Here is a 21,414-nt window from a genome sequence, read left to right as displayed (position 1 = left end):
CGTCCTCCGACGTCTTCAAAATAATCACAGCCAACTGTACATTTCTGTCTGCTACTTCTTATGTCATTTTGTCCTCTGCTAGAGCCCAAACAATAAAAGTTCAAGAAATGCTCATGCTGGAAAAAGCAGTTTAACTGCGACGAGTCGGTGGATTGCTACTCTTTTCTGCACATCGGGAGACTTGTAGAAGTTGGCAGCGGTGCACCCCAGGCCAGGCCAGGCCAGGCCAGCACAGCGCAGGGACCCAGCTGAGGAACCACGCAAAGAGCCACTTCAGCAGCAGACTTGGGGAACCATTCAACAATGACATCGTGAACCCCTGGTCAGGGAATGAGCAAGGCTCGGCAGTGGTGACAGTGGCTTCAGGAAGCGGCCTCCCAAGCCCATGAGGCCTCCTGCCTCCGGGTTCTTACCCATGGGGGCAATGGACAAGGCTTTTTCACCCGTGAAACGTGACCTTCCAAGGAGTTCATATACGTGGCAGTGCCGGCTACACCAAAACACTGCTGTACGATGTTAGTTGTTAATGAATGAGAGGACTCTGGGGAATCGGTCCCACACCTGTGTTGACTAATCACTGTGAGAGAAAAAAAAGAAAATAAATCACATCCTATAACGTCTGGACAAACTGCTACAAGTGGGTAACATTTTTAATGTTCATGCTTTTAACATCAACACAAAACTCCAGTGGGAGAAATCCTTGCAGACGTGCACGCCCTTTCGTGAAGTGCGCACTGAAGTAGCCCACAGGCTCTGTGGCTGTTCCTGTTGCAACCACGTGACCCACGCCCACGCCCACGGTGCTGAGATCGGCCAGGGGCTGGGAAACCAGTGGGGACACTCCACGTCCCCTAGAAGATGATGACGTCAAAACTAGGGATCCCAGGGTCACAGGACGTCGGTCTGATGGAGGGGGCTGACCCTAGGATGTCTCTACTCGGGACGACCCAGGCTTCTCTCTGCCGCAGGTTTGTCTAGGATGAAAAGCAAAAGTCCAATCCAGCAATTCCACTTCTGAGTATGTACCCGAAATAAATGAAAGCAAAGGACTCGAACAGATACCTGTGTCCCCACGTTCACAGCGTTATTCCCGTGAGCCAAAAGGGGGAAATCACTAGAACGTCCATCAGCAGGTGGATGGATAAACAAGAGGTGGTGCACACGCAGGATGGAACGTTACCCAGTCTTAAAAAGGAATGAGGCACTGACACAGGCTGCTGCATGGATGAACCTCGAGGACACGATCCTCAATGAAAGAAGTCAGATACAAAAGGACAAACACTGTATGATCCCGCTTGGACGAGACAGAAAGTAGAATGCTGTTTGCCAGGGGCTGGGGGAGGGGGACGCGGTGCTGTGTTGAGAGGGACAGAGTTTCAGCTTGGGAAGAGATGGTGGTGACGGTTGCACAACATTGTGAAGGGACTTAACGCCACTGCATCGTGCCCTTAAAAATGGTTGAGATGGTAAGTCTTACGTTTTATACACTTTTCCACAATAGACAATTCAATGTTTCCTATCAAATCTATGACATCTTAACAAAAAAAGAAGAGGCAAAAGTCCACTAACTGCCCACCTGAGGTGAGCCCTGTGTGCCTCTGAAGAGAAGCTGCAATGGTCAACCGTGGGGTCCACACAGGCCCCCCTCCCGAGCCTACTTCCGGGCCTGCCCACCTCTCCGGGCTGTCACGGGGACCTGTCCATGAGGGGCAGGGACAGCCTCGGCCACTGTCCAGAGCAACCAAGGGTGGTTTTCCTCCAGCTGGGACACAATTCAGTCGTGAATGTGTGTAATTTCCACCTTGTGCATCAAGGACATCAAGTGAGAGTGAGTAAACATTCCGAGAGAAGGCCGCGCCCTGGCTGGTGGCTCTGCACTGCCTCCCACCACCTCCACCTCCCCCGCCTCCATCACCTCCTCCGCCTCCATCACCTCCCCCGCCTCCATCACCTCCTCCAACTCCATCACCTCCCCCATCTCCATCACCTCCCCCACCTCCATCACCTCCCCCACCTCCCCCGCCTCCATCACCTCCTCCACCTCCATCACCTCCCCCGCCTCCATCACCTCCTCCACCTCCATCACCTCCCCCGCCTCCCCCACCTCCATCGCCTCCCCTCTGGCCCCCCCACCCAGTTGTGCGGCCCCTCCTCCAGCCTGACTCTTGGCTCTGCTGGCCTCCACACAGACACAGGGCAGGAGGACTCACCTGGGGACACTGGATAGCGTCCACATTGGTTTTTCTGTGCTGACCAGGGAGTCAGCTGGGTTTGGAGGGGGAAGGGACTGCTGAGAACCCTGGGCTTCACTTCCTCTGGTGCCCTCCAAAATGCACTTAGTAAACGTGTCAGTGAGCAACCTCTAATGGAGCTGTGGCCGGGGCCACAGACTGCTCAGACTGCTGGGCTGAGTTAGAGAGGCTGACTCCTGGTCGGAGGGGATCCCACTCGGCCTGGTCTAACTCCACATGCTTCTAACTCCACATGCAAATCCCCCCAGCATCCCTCACTATGGAGGGAAGCTTGTTACCACCTGGGACAGCCAGCTCTCCACGCGCACCCTGATCCTTAGAAAGTTCTTGAGGGTGAGACAAAATTCAGCCCCGTGTAACCCCTCCCTCCACACCCTCTGCAGTCTTGGGAAGTACTGCTAACATCCCCTCCAGGGAAGGATTCTGCGAGGGTTTGGACAGAGCCACTTGAAGCGTACGTGGCAGGTAAGGACAGCGCTGCCCTGCCTGCCGGGTCAGAGCAGGTGCCTGGGAGGACGGTGGCTGGCGACGGGCGCAGAGCAACGGCAACGAGCTGCAGCCCGAACTGGACTCTGAGCTGGGAGGGGAAGGAGCAGCAGGCAGGGAAGGGAACAGGCAGTGTGAGCACGGCCGAGCCAGCTGGAGGTCAGGACGGTGGCCGAGCTCCTCCGTCTGTGGCTGCAGGACGCCTCCTCCCTCCGCAGCCCGGGGAAGGGAAAGCGTCGGGGTTGAAGACCTGGGTGGATACCTGGAGCTGGTGACACGGGAAGGTTACTTGGCCTTGCAGGGCCTCAGTTTTCCACCTGCAAAGTGGGGATAACAGTGCCTCCTGCAGTCACGTAGCTGCTTCCAGAATCCAGGTGCTGCCCCTCACTCCCTGTGGGCCTTGGGCAGGTCACCTCCTCTCTCTACACTTTGGTTTCCTCATCTGTCAAATGGGTAGATTCACACCCCAATGCCTCCCAGTGAGAACTGAGGGCCATCACCCCCACCCAGAGTTTGTACCCCAGAGGCTTGTACCAGAGCCCCAGGGACAACCGGGTGCAGCTGCTGCCGGCCTGCTGGCTGCCCCCACCTCCTTCTCCCTCTCGCCCCCTCTCTCCCCCACCCCTCCCTGTCCTCAGAGGCTGTGTCTCGTGTACATCCACGTTTCTGACACCTGCCACAGGGCAGAACCTAGCAAATTGGGAGGGAGGGATGGAGCGGCGGGGTGGGGGTAAAAGGACACACCAGCACCTACACGGGGCAAAGATGACCTTTATGCATGGCGACAACGCTGATGAGAGCAGCGACTCCAGCCCACCTCCTCCTTACCTCGCAGGCCACAGTCACCCAGCGCCCAGCACACAATGGTCACTCACTGAATATGGCGGAATGACCAATGCAATGACCAATGGTCTTTCAACAAGTGTTTCCGTAGGTCCACACTGAAGCACCTGATTAAAAAGTGGCCCCGGGGAAAAGGATTCCTTTACAAACCCCACAGGCCGGGCCAGCCTAGCCAGCTCCCGCCGTGCACCCAGAGCCAGCAGGACTGGAGAGGCCTCGTGGAGAGGGGGGCCCTGCCCCACGCAGCCCCCACTCCCTAGTAATCACCGGGGCAGCAGCCTCAGAGGAGAGGGAGGGGTGCTGGAGGCACAGAACAGGGGTCCAGGGCCGTGGGTGTTGAGGGGCACTGCCTAGAGGACAGATGGTTAAAGCCCGACCTGTCGGCCGGATCTGGGAGCTGGGAGACCACACATGTGCAGCCTGGGGAACGAGGCAGAGGAGGTCTCCACGGCCAAGCCTGTAGAGGCAGAGGCAGGACGTGGACCCACGTGTGTCCACCGGGAGGCCCACTCCCACAGCTCGTCCCAAGCCGAGCCTGGGCTCCAGGACCTTTCAGGGGAACAGGAAGCACGTGTGCAAAGGAGCCATTTGGGCAGGCGACTTGTCAGGTGACCAGCCAGACAGTTTGGCGGACTGACAGCCCTGCCCTTTGTCACGTGACCCTCAGGGCCTCTGGCTCATCCCGTGGGCCCCAAGTCCAGCCCCCCAAGCCCACGGGCCGGATTTTCCCTCGTGTTTTTTCATCTCACCCTCACAATTACCCTCCGAGGAAGACGGAAAAGCGTCACCCCATTTTACAGATGTAGAAACGGACTCAGAAAGATCAAAGCTTACCCATCAGGGCCCTGGGGACGTGGCAGGGATTTGGCATCCTCACCCTCAGTACAACACGGACTCCCCCCACCCCACAACCCGTCACTCCCTGAGGCGCCAAGGGCCACACGGCATCAGGGATGGGGGGGGGCGTGGGTGAACCCCAAACGCCACACACACGTGGCGTCCCTGGGCTGGCAGCACACGGGCCCCGCTGGTGGGGACCAGGTGCCTACACGGGCTGGGGGTTCTGTCTTGGTGGCGGCCGGCATGGCACGCAGTTGGTGCAGGACCACCCCGGTTCATGTCAGGCCACGCTAAGCCCCGGGATGAGTACCCATACCCCTCCGAGCCTCAGTTTCCTCCCCTGAAAAATGGGGACGGTGGGACTTCCCTGGAGGTCCAGCGCTTGCGACTCTGCACCTCCACGGCAGGGGGCCCGGGTGCAATCCCCGGTTGGGGGTTTGGGACCGTGTGCGGTGTGGCCAAAGGAAAAAATAAATGGGGACAGGAGTAGGTCTCCAAGTTGCTGGAAGAAGTAAAAGCACATTCTCACCTGCCACAGGGGAGTGCTGGGCTCCACCCTCCCACCCACGGGGAGGCGATGTGTTCAGGAGACACGGCCAGCCCACTCCCACGACGGGGCAGGTTACCTTCGTCTGTCCATCTCAGCTCCTGGCTGTAGGGAAGGCGCCCGGGCAGGGTCGGCGTGGAGCAGCCTCCACCCACCTGCCCCCCCAACAGTCACCTGAGGTCGGCGAGACTAGCTTCAACGGGTAGATGCAGTGGGTTAAACAGTGTTCCCCCCAAATTCACACCCACCCAAAACCTCTGAGTGTGCGCTTACTTGGGAACTGGGTCTTTGCAGATATGATTAGTTCAGATTCTACTGGATTGGGGGGCCCTAAATGTAATGATTGGGGTCCTTGTAAGACGAGAAGACGCAGACTCAGTGGGACGATGGAGACAGAGACCGGAGGGACAGGACCACAAGCCCAGGGACACCTGCAGGGCCTGGAGCCCCCAGACGCCGGAAGTGGCAGGAAGGGCCCTCCCCTGGACTCTGGAGCGAGCGCAGCCGCGCCTGCATCTTGATTTCAGTCTTCTGGCCTCCAGGCCGGGAGGCTTTGAGTAAACTTAAGCTGCCCGGCGTGTGGCGCTCTGTTACAGCAGCTGCGGGGCCTCATACCGCAGACGAGAGAGTTAAGACTCGGGGAAGGGACGCACCAGCCGAGGTCCCCGGGCTCAGAAGCGGCCGGGCCGGGAGGGCCCCCCGGCCCAGTGCCCCTGCCCCGTTTCTGCTCCCGTGCTGCCCTCCCTCACGTCCACTGCATTTAGAACACTTCCCATCCCCGCTCACAGGCTTGCTGATTACGAGGAAAGATGTGCAAGTGTCCCCACTTCCGCCGTATCCAAATTAGTGTCATTACAGGAAAGAAGTCCAGATAAAAATACCCAAACGCGGAGCGCGCTGCGGAGAGATTCAGCACATCCTCAAGGCAGCCTGCAGAGCCCGCACCCGAGCTGAGCAGCTACCCACCTGCCAGGCCAGAGCCGCCGTCCCTCCTGCCGGCCAGCAAGGGCCCCTGCTCCCGGCACCCTGCTTGCCTTTTTTCCTCAACGAAACAAAGCAGAAGGGATGCAAACCCAGCCTTGGAAAAGCGGGTCCGTATGTTCCTCCCTCCAGTCACTAAAGAAACTCAGAGTGGGGGGAGATGGGGGGTGGGGATATATTACTGTGCTGGAGTCCAGCTGCACCAGGATGTAATAAAATGTGTTGCTAAGATACAAGTGCCAAAGAAGTTCATTAAAGGACACGTTAAACCGAGCTGCCAGACTCTTCTCCCTTTAAAGGCTGCTTATTTGGTACCCACCCTCATGTTTATAATTAGATCCGCAATATGAGAGCGTGGCCCCCATTCAAGCCCACTCAGCAGGCTCGTTAATAAACTAACTTCAACAAGCCACCGACTTCGACTGGGGCTGGGGGGGTGGGTGGGACTTTTATTTACAGAAATATACTTGAGCCCCACTTCTTTATCTAAATGAGAGATGAAGGCGCTTGAAGAACCTCAATGGCCCTCCAGCTGCACCATTGGCTGTCCCCCCATAACAGTGCTGGGGACTCCAGGGCAGTGGGCTTTCTGGACCTCAGTGCTCGCGAGCTGACTCCAACTCGCCCCACAGCTCTGAATGTAGGCACGACACGGGATGGTGAACAGGGCAGAGAGGCGCAGGAGGCAGGAAATCACCTGGAGCCGGAGGAGGGACACCAGGCACTGTTGGGAGGTCAGGGCAAACACCCTCTTCGGCCGGGCCTGGACCATGACGTCAGGTGTCCAGGGCCTGGGGAGGGGCCTTGGAAGGGTGATCAGAGGATGTGGGTTCAGTCTGGGCTGCAGGAGTGTCCTCTGGGCCAACACATTTAGAAAAAGCCTTAATGTACGACCCACATCTGAACCGCAGGAGATGCCACATATGCATGGGTTTCTGGCTTCTCTTGAAAAAAAATCAAAAAGGCAGGCTGCCTGGGTCCACGCCTGACACCCACGTGATGACAGGGGTGGTGCTGGGCCTGGCTGCACCCCCCCTCCCCCCGCCCCGGCTGCAGAGCGCATCTCCCCAGTAGGCCTGGCCCTCAGCAGGACTCCTTGCCGGCCGCCCCCGGTGCCAGAGCCTGCGACCCTGAGAGAGTCAGCGTGTCTCAGGCTGGGATGGGGCAGGGACGGAACCCTGATGAGCCTGGGCTTTTCGGAACCACAGCATCTCAGCACAGCGCCAGCCAGCCAGCCTGCCCTCCAGCTGCCGCCGGTGCCACTCCCCCTTTGCTGATGAGGTGCTGGTGTGGTGATCGAGGGTCTCAGAACAACCAATTCTACCCCCAGGCAGATGCCTCGGTGAGGGAATTCCTCCAGACTTGGGGCTGAAATCGGCTTTCTGGTACCTTCCAGCTTCTCGTCAAAATTCTGCCCCATGAAAGGGCCGCTTTCTCTTCTTCACCACGGCCAGTCAGCGATTTAAAGGCAGGGGCCGGCCGTGCTGGAGAGATCAGTCCCCGCCCTGTTCCAGCGGCTCTCTGACCTCCTCCCTCACACTCACCTGTCACTCACTCTCCCAGCCGCACTGGCCTCCACGGGAAACGCCAGGCATGGTCTCAGGGCCTTTGCATGGGCTGTTCCCTCTGCTTGGACACTCTTCCTGCAGAGACCCCCAGAGCTCACTCCTCCTGCTCCTCCTACGGGCCCTGGCTCCAACACCTGAGGCCCTCTCAACCACCCTATTTAAAGTACCCACCTCCCACCCCACCCCTGCACCCCTCCCCTGCTCTACCCTCTACCAGAGCACTGGTCACCTTCTAACCAACTCCGTAACTCATTTATGATGTTTCTCGCCCATGACCTGTGTCCCCTCTGGGACTGTGAGCACGTCTCAAGGGCCTCTTCTGTCAACTGCCATGCCCCCAGCGCCCACACAGAGTGGCCACCCACTAGGCATGTGCTGCGTGCTACAGCTCAGCACCGAGCGCTCTCTTCTGCACACGCTGGTGGGCACGCCCCGGGGAAAATGCAAAAGAGGACGAGACACGGGGCTCTGCCACCCTGTTCCCTTCCAGCCCGGACGCCACACCTCCCTGGCCCCCCAGCTCCCAGCTCCTGCTCTAAGACCCAGCCGGGCACTCCTGGTGACGGGCCCACCTCCCAGCGCCTGGAGCTGTAACAATGTCCAGGGCCCCACTGACCTATGTCCACAACGACTCAAGCCATGGTTTTATCACCTCTCCTGTCGAGCCAGGACAAGCCCTTGAAGGGACCTTCTTGAGCCCGTGTCCCCTCGGCAGTGACAGCTGGGAGAAAGACATTGATGAAGGCAGAGAAAACGCTACACTCGGCGGGGGGTCAAACTGTAGCTTAAGAAATAATGCGGCGTTTACCTGGGGTGCATTTATCACCACCGAGACGCATTAATCACGGAGAAGAGTTGGTATCACTGATTGTAGGGAATGCGGCTTGTCACCTGGTAACCTGCATCTCACATTAAATTCTAGATCACAGTCTCTAATATGTATATATTTTTAATTGCATTTTCAAGTTCATTTACATGTGCAGATTGGCTTTCCGCCCTGAGTGACATCAAAGAGAAACACATCTCCCTCCCTTCCTCTCTCTGCCCTGCCCCATCCCTGCCTTGTCCTCTTTCCTGGGGCAAAAAGCTTCTCTCCAAATTGATGACGGCATCCCCTGTGGACGGCCTGCTGGGACGTATCCCCCAGGGAGGCCCCAACAGACAAGCCCCCAGCTGCCACTTCAAGGAACTTTCTGCTGCCTCCACCCAAGAGATCAAAAGCCGCCATCATTTCCCCTAAAGACTGATCCCCCAAACTACTGCCTTGTATCACCTTTTCTACTTTGGAGGGTAACTGCGAAATCTGACCGACGCTCCCCTCTTTGTGAACGCGTAGGCTACGGCCTTGGCCGTACACATGCCCAGAACCAATCCCCACCCCCAAGTGCAGACAGGCGGGCAGGCGGTCTGGGCGGCAAGTAGGCCCTGCAGGTACTCATCTTCCAGCAACGTGCCTGCACCTAGAGATCGACAGTCAGTGTGATGCAATACGTTTCATAAGACGGGCAGTTCCAGAACGCACTGTGTCCTGCTGGGGCCGCCACCCCGACTTGTGCGCATCGGAAGCCAGCCGCTCTGAAAGTCTGACCACCTTCTGAAAACCACCGCGTCGTGCCCCCAGCGGCCCTGCTGTTGGCACGAGGACATCACGTGCGGGACCCCACACAGCAGCCGCCCTTGTGAGCAAGCCGCTTCTGAAAGCAAACACCAGAGAGCAGAATTTAACAGCTTAAACCAAAACAACAGGCTTCTCATGGGGCTGCACTGGGTCAGGGAGACTGGAGCCTGGGACCCCCGGGGGCTGTCACAACCCCCACTCGGGGCCATAGTCCCAGCCATAAGGAGGGGGATGGGGGAGGTGCCCTGCAAAGGACCCCCGGCCTCACACACCCTCTGCTTTACACGGTCAGACCGAGCCTGGGGCACGTGTGCCCTCAATTTCCACCGAATCCCAAATGCAGGGCCCAATCCGAGCCGTGGACACATTAGTCCGTGGAGACAGAAAGCAAGCCAGGGGCTTCTGTCCCGACAAAAAGTTGCCCGTCTACCTCTCCTGAGCAGCAGCGTCTCTGGGGCGCTGCCAGATGCCTGCTTCTCGTATGACTGTTAACAAACTCTACTGATGACAGCTCCCCTCTAACTCAGCTGCCCCTCTGCAGGCCAGCCAGGAATTACACCCAGCACGCGAGACACACGCCCTCATTGACCCTCTGGACAACCTTGCCTGAGAAGCAGCACTGCCCCCACTTTGAGGCAAGGACCATCCTGCCTCTATCTTACCTGGGGTCTGAGGACAACTCAACCGTGAACAAAAAAAGAAAAAAATCCCCCACAGATGTACTTCTTTCTGCTGCGCTTTAACAAGACCAACACAGATGCCAAGCAAAAAAAAAAAACCAGAAAGCAAAGCGCAGCCCATCTGAGGCTGCGGGGACGCCCGCTGGTGGCAGTCAGAGGTCGTCACCATAACGAAGCTGCCGTCAGCAGTTCCTCATCACACTCAGGAAACTACTACCAAACACTAAGTAACGACCCAAAGGGGGAAGAAAAAAAGAAAACTTAAGGAAGCATGTGTGGTCCTTTGGAGAAGAGAGGCCATTTCAAAATGAGAAGGTGCCTCCACCTTTAAGTATAAAACAACAACAGTGATAATACAGAAAGCTGAAGTGGCCAAGCCAGAGAGGGGCTCAGGCCACAGCAGGGATGACAGAGCAGAGGGTGCAGTAGTATCTGCTTCGGGGTCAAGTCCAAACCTCCCACCTGCTGCTGGCTAAGCTTCTACACTGCAGCGACCCCTCCCTTCACCCAGCCTGCCCCACACTCCCCTGCAGACCCAGCCCCCTCCCAAGTTCAAGGGAGGTCCCAAGACCTTCCACTTCAGAGTGAAATTCTCACTCATTACCACAAACAGCTGCTAACTCGCGGGTGGTTCCCTCTGACATACTAACTCCATTTCAATCTTTTTTCGGAACACATGCCCTGGAGTTCCGTGACACACCAGACTTTCCACATGCAGCGCACAAAGCGTTGTCACGTCTGCCCGCAAGCTCCAGCGTAGAGGCTAAGACCATGAGGCCACAACGGCCCGGAACTGGACCACAGCTCCTCGCCTGGCCAGCTGTGTGATGGCAACGAGCCACTGGACCCCTCTGGGCCTCAGCCGCCCCCCAGATAAAGTGGGAATGCAGAGCAGGGCCTCCCCCAAGGGCTGTGTGAACAGTGACCGCGGCGGTCTGCGGAGAGTACTAGAAGGGGCCTGGCCCAGGGTGGGCATCACACGGGAGAGCTTGACCTGTGACGCCCAGAGCCCACCTGTGGGGGACTCACCACGGCCCGAGCTTCCCACCGCGTCTCATCGAATGCTGCCAGCACTGCGTCCGCGTCGTTTCCTCCCCTCCCCACCGAGCACTCGGCTGTTTCACAGCGTTTATTATTGCGTTTTACAGCCTCTGAAGCACAGAGCTGGGTTTACAACTCCAGCTGGCCCAGCTATAGAGCCCGTGCTTAACCTCTTCCTTACATGCCTCTCAGAGGCAAAAGGGAAAAGCCTTCTTAGTGGGACTCACCCGCAGGGAAAGTCAAATCCAGAGTCCGCTTTCCTTGAAAGCTGTGAATTCAAACAGAGTGGGGAAGATGGGCCGTGGCTGCACCCTCCTCCGGAAAACTGCCTCTTCCCCCAAAGCCCTCCTGTGTCTGGGGCAAGGGCCTTGGAGGGCGAGCCAAAAGACGCCCCCAGAGGGGCCTCCTCAAGCCCCCCATGTGTGATGGAGACGCTGCCCGGTGGGAAGGGCCCCCACTGCGCACTCAGGCCCCGCGATGGGCTCCGGGGGGCCGACCGGACAGCGGCCACGTTCGGCATCGGCTCCCACAAGTGGAGTAGGAACGGCGGCGACCCCGCGATTTGGTCCTGAATAGACAAAGGCGTTGGAGGAAAAACTTGCTAAATCACAGGGCTGATCACCGTCGCCAGGAGCTCTAATGAGGCATCATGGGATTACCAAAGTTATTACCAGTCATTGCACTGAAAACATTCAAAGTTAATTGAAATCGACTGTACAGTTCCGACAGCAGGTGTTTTAAGAGGCTGATGTATTGAGGCCAACTCCTCGGACTGGTAGGGAGGGCGGCACAGTCACCGTCAACCTCCACCAGGAGGCGCGAGCAGCGACGCCCCGAACACGGACCGGCACAGCGCAAAGCCTGCAGCCCCCCAGGTGTGGGGCAGGGCACGGCAGGCAGGCCCTGGGGTCCCCAACGCCAACACAATTCTCTTCAAATCAACCCCTTCCCTCTGCTCAGTAGTGTAGATGCCCTTTCTCATCTGCGATGTGATATCATCTCAGTAACCCAATGAGGTAGTTTTTATTACTACGTCCATTTTACAGAGAGGAAAGAGAGCTCAAGGAAGGAGAACGACTTGCCCGAGGCTACTCAGCCAGAGGCAGAGAGCTGGTGACTGTGGGGCCTCTGCTCTCCCGGCCACACCTTGTCAGGCCCTAGAGGCGAGGCAGGGGCTGAAACAGAGGGCACCCTCTCCCGGGGCCCAAGCCCTCTAACCTTGGGAAGCTGCCCTGCTCCGATCTGCCCCGCAGGGAAGATTCACCTGCCCAGCCTGACTGACGTCCGGAGATGGTCCCCACAAGCAAATAAAAAGACGTGCATCAAAGACGTGATGGAACAGACCTGCCGAAGAACCTCGGTGCTGTAGACAGCAGGGTGCTGGGTGTGCAATCCGTCTCCGCTTCTCCACTGGCGCAAATGTCACCGCCTGAGAGCGATCCCAGGCACCCCATCAGCACATCAGCCCGTCTGCTGCGGGCTGAGTCCGCTAGTTAAACCTCTCATGCAGAGAGCTGACAGGATAGGTAACGGTGGATACACCTGCCTCCCCAACTACATGTGAAACTTTCTGCAAGCAGAGACCACGTGACACCACTGTGCAAGGGTAAAGCCTTACACCATGTTGCTCTCACTAACAGCACATCACTCCCACATCCCCCCACCAGGCACGAGCTCATTAAATGTTTGTGGAATTAAACTGAGTTGTTCCCAAGAGAGGTCCAGAACACAATGTCAACTGTAAAAAGCAAGTTTAGGAATAGCACGCTTAGTAGTGTATCCACTAAGCATGTTTATCTGTGTTACAGATGCCGTGTGCGCACAGAATGTATCCTACAAACATACCGCAGAGCGAGTGCTGCTCTCATCCACACGCAGGATGGGACAGAAGAGGGGTCACGTTTTATGACTCTCACACCTGTGCTGCGCATTTTTTCCCCAACAAGCAGGTGTTGCTTTTACAATAAAAACTTCGTTAAAAGTATAACTCTTCCGGGCTTCCTAGGTGGTGCAGTGGTTGAGAATCTGCCTGTCAATGCAGGGGACACAGGTTCGATCCCTGCTCCAGGAAGATCCCCACATGTCACTGGAGCAACTAAGCCCATGAGCCACAACTATTGAGCTTGTGTGCTGCAACTACTGAAGCCCACCCGCCTAGAGCCTGTGCTCTGCAACAAGAGAAGCCACGGCAATGAGGAGCCCATGCACCACAATGAAGAGTAGCCCCCACTCACTGCAACTAAAAAGCAAGCCCGCGCACAGCAAAATAGACCCAACACAGCCAAAAAAATAAATAAATAATTAAATAAATTAAAAAAAAGAAAGAAAGAAAAGCCTTGCAACAAATAATGTTTTTAAAAAAAAAAAGTAGAACTCTTCCTTAGCTCCTAACGTTACGGAAATAATAGAAAGAATTACTGCCTTCCTCAGCAAGTTTTTACTTTAGCAGGGGAATGGTAATTATTTTCCTACTGCAACAAATCCTTCTTCTCATTTTAGTAATATACTCCTGGATAAATTATCAATTGATTTTATATATATACTGCACAGACTTCATGCATATTTATTGGCACAAATCACTATACCTTTGACTCTTGAACAACACGGATTCAAACTGCGTGGGTCCACTTCCATGCAGGTCCACCTACAGATTTTTTCAGTAGTAAATACTGCAGTTCCACGTGATCCATGGGTGGTTGAATCCACAGATACAGAGGCCCTGCCTTACATGCAGGACCATACACACAGTGTCTGTGCAGAGGGTCGCCACCTCTGACCCCCACGTTGTTCTAGGGTCAACTGTACTTACTATTTGTTACTATACACTTTATAAACAGTAAAAAGAAAATCAATAATAAAAATAAGACCAATAAATGTAAATATGTGTTACATACACACACACACACACACTTTTTTTTTCTTAAACCAAGTGGAGTTGCCCACCAAGTCATCTTCTAGAGGCTTCCACTAACTCCTCAGCCCTAAGAAGCTCTGGTGAAGGCAGGAGGGGAGAGGGGCAGCACAGAGCCCCTGCCCTCACAGCCGGTTCTGTGCCGGTCACCAGGGTCCAGCAGCCTCCTCTCCTCTGTCACATCACACACAGGAGCCACCGTCCCTGCAGGAGACGCCTACGCAGGTTACAGACATCGGGGAGCTCACACGGCCAGGCCAAGCAGGGAGTTCAGGCCTCCTCACGCACCTCCCTTCTAATCTGCCCTCAGCACCAGAGCCCTGAAAGCCCCTGGCCATTTCCCAGCCCTGGCACAAAACCCAGGCCTTCCGCCCATCAGCCGGTGCCTCCCTGGCTCCAGCCCCGCCAGCCTTCTCTGCTGTCTGTCTGTCTCTCTCCCATGGTTCAACTGCCAGAAACTTGCCAGCACCTGCAGGCTTCCCAGGCCATTATCCCTCAGCTAGGCCACCAGCTCCTCCCGTCCATGCCCCCAGGGGTCTTTGAAGACCCCTGTCCCCCAGGAAACTGTGTCCCATCTCCAGGGGCCCGCACAGCGTGGTTTTCACAGAACTTTTCTGGAATCTCCTTGACACGTGGTTACCTATACCTCACTCTCTTGTGAGGTTTCTGAGACCAGGGAGCTGCTAGTCTTAGTCATCTCTGTGTCCACTCATCCCAAACACACGATTTTAAACATCTGTTTACTGCAAGCCTACGAAGGACGACTCCCAGGGACTGCTCTAGGGCCGCACTGCTCATCACCGCCAATCCGCACACCCAACATGTTACAGTCATCCGCTCGTCCAACCAGCATGCAGCCAGCCTGACAAGGCACTGCTCGCAGAGCACAGGGGGAGTGGGCGGAGCAGCACAGCTGCTGCCCTTCAGGGAGCTTACGCTCTAGCAGAGACAGCGGACTACTATGAAAAGATGAGGACAGACAACGGTCAGCTGCCTCCGGAGCAGAAAGATGCTTGCGGTACCCAAGGCCCTGCTGGAACACAGCCAAGAAGCTGCTCTGTCAGGGGCCGAGCCGGGGGGCAGGGCCAGCCCCGCAGAGGGCAGCGGAAAACCACTGGAAGGTCCCAAGCGAGGGAGCGCTGTGAGCTCGTTCATGTTTTAAGACACTTAATCTGGTGGAGAATGAACCAGAGGGGGCAGAAGCAGATGCAGGACACTGTCCACAAGAGCCTGGAGGTGGAAACCACCCCAGGGCCCATCAGCTCGTGAATGGATACAGAACGTGGTCTCCCATACAATGCACGATTATTCAGACGTAGGAAGGAATCAGGTACTAACATGCACTACAACTTAGATGAACCTTGAAACATTAAGCTCTGGGAAAGAAGCTCGTCATAGAAGACCACACGTTATAGGACTCCATTCATATGAAAGTCCAGAGTGAGTAACTCCACAGCGACAAAAAGCAGATTTATAGAAAGTAGATTAGTGGTTGCTTAGGGCCTGGGGGGTGGGGTGTGGGTAGCGGGGATGATACCGAAAGGGTGTCTTTCTGAGATGATGAAAATGTTCTAAAATCGATGCTGGGATCAGCTGCAAATATCTATAACATACAAAAAATTACTTAACTGTACACTTAAAATGGGTGAATTATGCAATACATGAATTATATTTCAATAAAGCTTTTTTATTTTTAAAGTGGATGCAGTGTGGAGGCTCCTGTAATCTTCCAGCTAAGAGATGATGGGGGAGGGACCAGAGGGGTGGACAGATGGAGGAGAAGAGGGGCCCCAGGAATATGACTCAGATAAAAGTGAGTGTCCAGGAGACTCTGGCTGTGGGAGGGGGAGTAAGAGGTCACGGCCAAGCAGGTGGTAGCAGGCAAAGCCAGGACTGGGCCCCAGCTGTCTCAATCCCATGCTCTTTTCCGGATTATGAAAGGAGGAGCTTGGAGAGACAGCGTTAGTTTTCTCTTTTACATGAAATGGTGCCGTTTTAAGAATACGATCCTGAACTCTAGGTCAGGAAGATTAAAGTTTAGCCTCCTGGATGAGAGGAGACTCGGGGGCGGAGCTTGGACAATGGCATATCCTTTTACTGAAGGACCAAAAACAACTGGGGAGCTTTCAGGATAAACCCGCCCTGCAGTTTCGTTTGGTGGACACTTCCACCGTGGAACCCCTCTGGTGTCCAATATACAACAGCTAGTGCATCACAGTGAAGACGTGATTCTGCGCCTGGGCGAATGCCACACACACAACACCTTTCAAGAAGACATATTTTTATTGCTGCACTTGAGGACAGCGCCTCGGAATCCAGAGTCCATCAAGTCGATGGATGGAGCAGCACACAAGGCCCCAAGTTCACTGGGCGGGGGTGGGGGGGTGGTTCTCTCTCTGCCACGGCAGCAGGGGCTGCAGTTCACACAGGAGGCTCCTCTCACTCTACAGTGAAGCTGAACTTGCATGAAGTTCAGGTCTGAAGATGCCTGCTTCACGTGGCATCTAAATGTTGTGCTGAGAACTCCAAGAGGGAGAAAAAAAAATCCTCCTGCATTTATGATGGGTCTGTTATTTACACGGAAGTGCTTGTTGCTTGACAATTTAGATAAAAATGTTACTGCCTCTCTGCATGTGCTGCAAATTCACGGCGTAAAACCACTGGAGCAACTAATGGAGTCTTCACACATCATATCTTGTTAAAGACAACCCAGTGCTGGGGGCGGCCACACCTGGGAATGCAGCCTGGCCACTGCGGGCTGGGCCACAACTCAGCTCTCACCAACTGCCCCACGGCTCCCTCTTTTTTTTTAAAGGAAAAAATATGAACTCTGTTTTTAAATAGCAAGGTCCTATGGAAGCTAGCTTCCCGTTTATCCCCTAGTCCACCAATGGTGGGAGGAATTCCGGACACTTACACAGAATATGTATCTCTGTACATCTGACCAACAAACAATCTATCTAGTCCTAGGAGTCCTTGATAAACACCTTTAAACACTTGTCCATGTTTCTGGAAGTAACTAAAAAAACTCCAGCGCCAAGGGCACGAGTGGGAAATTGATGACGAGGCACCAAAAGATATCAATCGTTGCCGCTGTATTTCTAACAAATGTGGATAATGGGGTCATCCGTCCACTTCAGTAGCTAGCTCATCATCCTCATGTGCACTTTTAATTGAAACTTAACCTCTACATCCCATATTCCAAGCGGGAGCAGGACAAAAACACATCTCCAGAGATGAAGATGGTGGGAGTTTTTCCCCAAGCACATCTCTAAAGGGGCACTACCTTTACTTCTCTGTTGAGTTAAAAACAAACTCTGAAATACTGGCTCTTTCATCCCTGATCCCGCATCTCAGCTCCTCCTGGGCAGGTGCTGGGGTGACCCAGCAGAGCCCACCACTCCTCTTTCAGACCCTGGGTGCAGCCCTGAACCACCTCTGAGAGCTCATTCATCGACCTTTCCCCAGCCAAGCTGCCAATCTCCACCAAACTCTCCCAAGGAGAGAGAGGCGAGTAAATGTTAAGTCTACCCAACTCATTTCATAGGTGACCTCTGAGAGATTTCACTGCGGAGCTTGGGAGAGACAAGGCAGCTTTATTAGCATGCTACACCACGACCCAGCCCCTCCCTCCCTCTTTTATGAGCCCTGGCTATATAAAATGCCACAAAGGGAAAAGGAAAAACAACACACTTACAGTTACAAACACAAGTTCCAATGGCCAGGACAAACGCTGGCTACTTACCAGATGTTATTTTTAGTCTTTTTTAAAAGAGAAATATTTTTATAAGGCCGGAGAACAAAAGTTTTTGTTGTTTTCTTTCTTTCTTTTTAAACACACACTCACACACACAAAAAGATGGAGGTACATTCCGTTCACAGGCATCCTTCTCCGAGTTCAAATTTAAAGGCAAAGGCAGCCTGGAGTAGGACAGCTCCTTCCCCAAGCGGCGCCGCAACCTTCAAGCACGATTTTCAAATGTTTCTCTCCTCAGCCTCATCTAAATTCAGGCATGACAGATAATAAATAGCTACTCATTTACTATCATCATAAAAATTTAAACAGCCTTGAAATAGTTGCTACAATACAGAAATGATCAAACCTCAGCTCCGAAAAGCCACTCCAAATAGTAAAACTATTGCCATGTAGAAGCACACGTAAAGAGACATTGTTGCGATAAAAGCTGCTAGATTATTGGATTTCCTCTCTCTCTCTTTTAAATCTTCTATTGCGAGCACAAGAGTCAACAACTTGGCGTTTTACCCACTGAAAAAAGGGCTTCGCAACCCTCAGCGATAACACTGTACCAGATTTGGTGGTGGATTTTTTTTTTTTAAAGAAAGTATCTGATCTGATTCCACACAGTGATTAAACATCTTTGTGCTCCGCGGAGAAGGGTCTTCCAACCCCTCCCCCTCCAAAAATGGCATCAAAGCAATCAAAATGGTAATGCCGGGCCTGGGTCCCCTCCCCCCGCGAACTCCCCGACTTCGCCGGGGCCGCGCGCCGGGCCCCCCTCCGGCGGGAATGGAAGCTTCCACTCCTGGACGGGGGCGCGGGCCGGGCCGGGCCGGGCCGGGCGGGCGCGCGCGGCCGGGGAGGGGGCCGCGGCCCCGCCAGAAAGGGGTTAATGCTTTCGTCCCAACCCTCCAGTCCAGCCGGGCGCCCCCGACCAGGCGCGGACCCGCGGGAACAGCCATCTTTCTCTCCGCAAGCCCCGGCCCCCTCCTCTCCCCACGCCCCCTCCCACCACTTTTCAACTTTAAAGACTCGAAATGAACACCCGGCCTGGCCCCGAGTCCTCCCTCGCCGGGGTCGCCGCCACCCCCGGCCCGTCTCGTGCACGTCGCTCCCGGCACCGACCATCCCTCCGGGGCGGGGGCTCCTGATCGGGCCGCCCCCGCCGGGAGCTGGGGGAGGAAGAAGGGGACCAGATCCGCGGCCGAGTCGGGGGGCGGGAGCGGGGGCGGGGGCCGGCGCTGTCCAAGTTTGAGGCCGACGGCGGCGGCGGCCGGCATTCCGAAGGAAACGCGATCGATGGCCCGGGGGGCGCGGCGGGGCGGGGGCGGGCCCGCGGGGCGGGCGGAGGGAGGCGAGGGGGCGGCGGGGGAGGGCGCCGGCGCCCCCGCCCGCCTCGGAGCCCCGGGAGCGCCATTGGCTGCGCCACTCAAAGTTCTCGGCTCGGGGCGGCTCGGGGAAGGGGCGGGAGGGCGCGCGCGGGGAGGGGGAGCAGGGGGAGGGCGCAGGGGGAGGGGCGCAGGGGAGGGGCGGGGGCGCGCGGCCGGCGGCGGCGTCTGTTCGTGGTGCTGAAACCCCTGCCGCTGAGCCCGGCGCAACTAAGTCACAATGGACAACTTTTCCTCGCCGAGGGGCCGGGAGGGGTCGGCGGTCGTGCCCCCCACCGCCAGGAGCTTCTCGCGTGTCCCAATCGACCCCTGAGGCCCGGAGACCAAAGTTGGGACAGAAGTGGGGGGGTCCCGGGGGCGCCTTTCTTTTGTTCCCCGGGAGCTGGCGTCAGGTTCCAAGAATAAAAGTGATGCTGGAGAAGTGGAGGGGAGGGGGGCCCGGAGGAACGATTCTTTTAAATACGGTGTGCGACGGAACCCAGAAATCGCTTCCAAGCAGTCTGGCGTCCAGGCCCGAACTGCCGCCCCCTCTCCCCAGCCCCCCACACCGGCGCGAGGCGGGGGCCGCGGGGCCGCGAGGAATTTCCACATTCCCAAAACATGTCCACCAACTCAAAATGGACGCCGGGCCGCGCGCCGCCTTGGAAGTGCAGCTTCTCTCTCTCGGCCACTGCGGGAGCCGCGCTCTCGCCCCTCGGCCTCCAGGAACCCGGCTCTTTCTTTCCAGAAAAGGGGGGAGGGGGGCGGGCGGCTAACTTTGAGGACTGGAGAGACGCCTCCGGGAGGCTGGGCGCGTAGCGCCGAGGCCGGCACTTTTCAGGGTGCCGCCGAAGTGCCCGGCGCCCCCTCCTGCCCACCCCGGGCGGGGGGCGGGGGGCAGGCTCCGGCTCGCTTACTTGTTTGTCGCCGAGCGCGGCGACCCGCGGCTGCCTCTCGTGGAGCTGTTTCTTGAGGTCGCCGTTCTGCGGAAACACGGAGGAACGGGCTCAGGCCGGCCGCCCCGGGGGGGGGGGGCGAGGGCGCCCGCGGCCCCCCGCCCGGGCCGCCGGCCGCGCGCCCCAAGTTCCCCGAGCCGCGTCCCGCACGCGCGGCGGCGGGGCAGTGCCGCGCGGGGCCGCTTACCTGTGGCTGCCGCCGCATCGGGGCAGCTCGCGGGGCGGGACGGGGGCCGAGGCCACCCGGCGGCGCGCCCCGAGCCGTGCAAGTTTGCAGGCCGGGGTGCGTGTGCGAGTGCGGGTGAGTGTGTGCCGGGGGAGGGGGGAGGAACAAAGAGCCAAGTAAACACGGCGAGTCCGTGTCGAGCAAAGCTCATAAATATTCAAGTCGCGTCCTAATCTCCCCAACACACACACGCGCACGCCGCAGTACCGCTTGGGCTCCGGCCGCCACGCCGCTGCTCGCCCGAGCAACGATCGCCAAAACTACTTTTGCAAACTGTGCAGGATTGCAGCGGGGGCCGGGGGCCCGAGGGGGTCGGCGCACACATGCTCACAAGCACCCCGGGCAGGCGCACGAAGGGGGCCCCCTCCCGGGACCCTCGTCCTGCAGACCCTGCCCGAGAAAGGGAAGACACCGGGCTCAGGTCCCACGGGCCCCCGAACCCCCAAACTGTGCAGGATTGCACGACAGGGGGGGCACAGGGGAAGCCCCAAGGGGGGGCCCGTTCCTGTACGTACTCCGCCCCCCCACCCCCGCGGCAGGCTCAACGAGGGGCCCCGCCCGCCCTGCAGACCCTGCGACCGGGGAGAGGACGCCGGGCGCCGCTGCCTGGAGCCCGGACTCCAGGCCCGCAGCCCCCGACCGCCTACCTGGTGGCGCGCGAGTTCCACGGCGAGCGCCTCGGGCCGGCTCTGCAGCTCCATCCCGGCAACTTGGGCAGCACTTTGCGCTCACTTTGGCCCCGGCTCCGGGGAAGTTGCTCGGCCCCGCGGGGGCTGGGGCGGACGGGGGCGGACCGGGTCTCCGGGGGGGGGGGGGCGGGGGACACGAGCCCCCTACCCCACGGCAGCAAGGGAGGGGGGGGGTTCTGGCGAGGGGGAAGAAAGGCACCGAGCCCGCGGCCGCCCCAACTCCTCAGGCTGCCCGGCAAGTTGCGCCGGGTCCCCGGGCTGCCGGCGCGGCCCGGCGCATGGCCCCCCGGCGCCGGGAGCCCCGCGCAGCCCCGCGCGCGCGAGCCGGCGGCCGGCAGGGACTATATTTCCTCCGGCGCGCGCGCCTGGATCTCGCAGGGCCTCGGCAAAGTTGTGCCTCGGCACGATGCTAATTCGGCAGTGCCCGGATGGAGCGGGCCGGGGCGGCGGGGGGCGGCGGGGGGCGGCGCCGGAGCCCGCCGCCCGCCCCGCCCCCGCCCCCGCCCCGCCCGCGCGTGCGCACTGCCGCGCCGCCGCGGCCCGGCGCCGGGAGCGCAGAACAAAAGTGGCGGCGCGGAGGGGCGCGAACTCCGGGGCCCGCGGCTTGGGGCGCCCGGCCCCCGACGGCCTGCGCCGAGGGCGCCTCCGCTTCTCCGCCGCCGCCCCCAGC

General features: G+C 57.7%; 1 protein-coding gene across 2 annotated transcripts in view; it reads right to left on the bottom strand.

Moving 5' to 3' along the window:
- Nucleotides 1-21,120, bottom strand: part of PHF21B (PHD finger protein 21B) — a 102,672-nt gene extending 81,552 nt beyond the window's left edge. Inside the window, exons 1-2 of one of the 2 annotated variants that reach the window (XM_057741959.1) lie at nucleotides 20,703-21,120; nucleotides 19,791-19,856 (exon numbers count right to left, since the gene is read on the bottom strand). In XM_057741959.1, the coding sequence (XP_057597942.1) occupies nucleotides 19,791-19,856; nucleotides 20,703-20,756 (120 nt within the window). In that variant the 5' untranslated portion in view covers nucleotides 20,757-21,120. Of the gene's footprint in view, nucleotides 1-19,790; nucleotides 19,857-20,016; nucleotides 20,177-20,702 lie in introns of those variants that run through there. The other variant, XM_057741960.1, reaches the window with a different exon arrangement.
- Between the last annotated feature and the right edge of the window lie 294 nt (nucleotides 21,121-21,414).

Source organism: Hippopotamus amphibius, chromosome 7 (assembly GCF_030028045.1).
Source record: "Hippopotamus amphibius kiboko isolate mHipAmp2 chromosome 7, mHipAmp2.hap2, whole genome shotgun sequence".
Classification (NCBI taxonomy): Eukaryota; Metazoa; Chordata; class Mammalia; order Artiodactyla; family Hippopotamidae; genus Hippopotamus; species Hippopotamus amphibius.
Note: the sequence above shows the minus strand (reverse complement) of the source record. Positions and strands in the feature narration are given on the sequence as shown.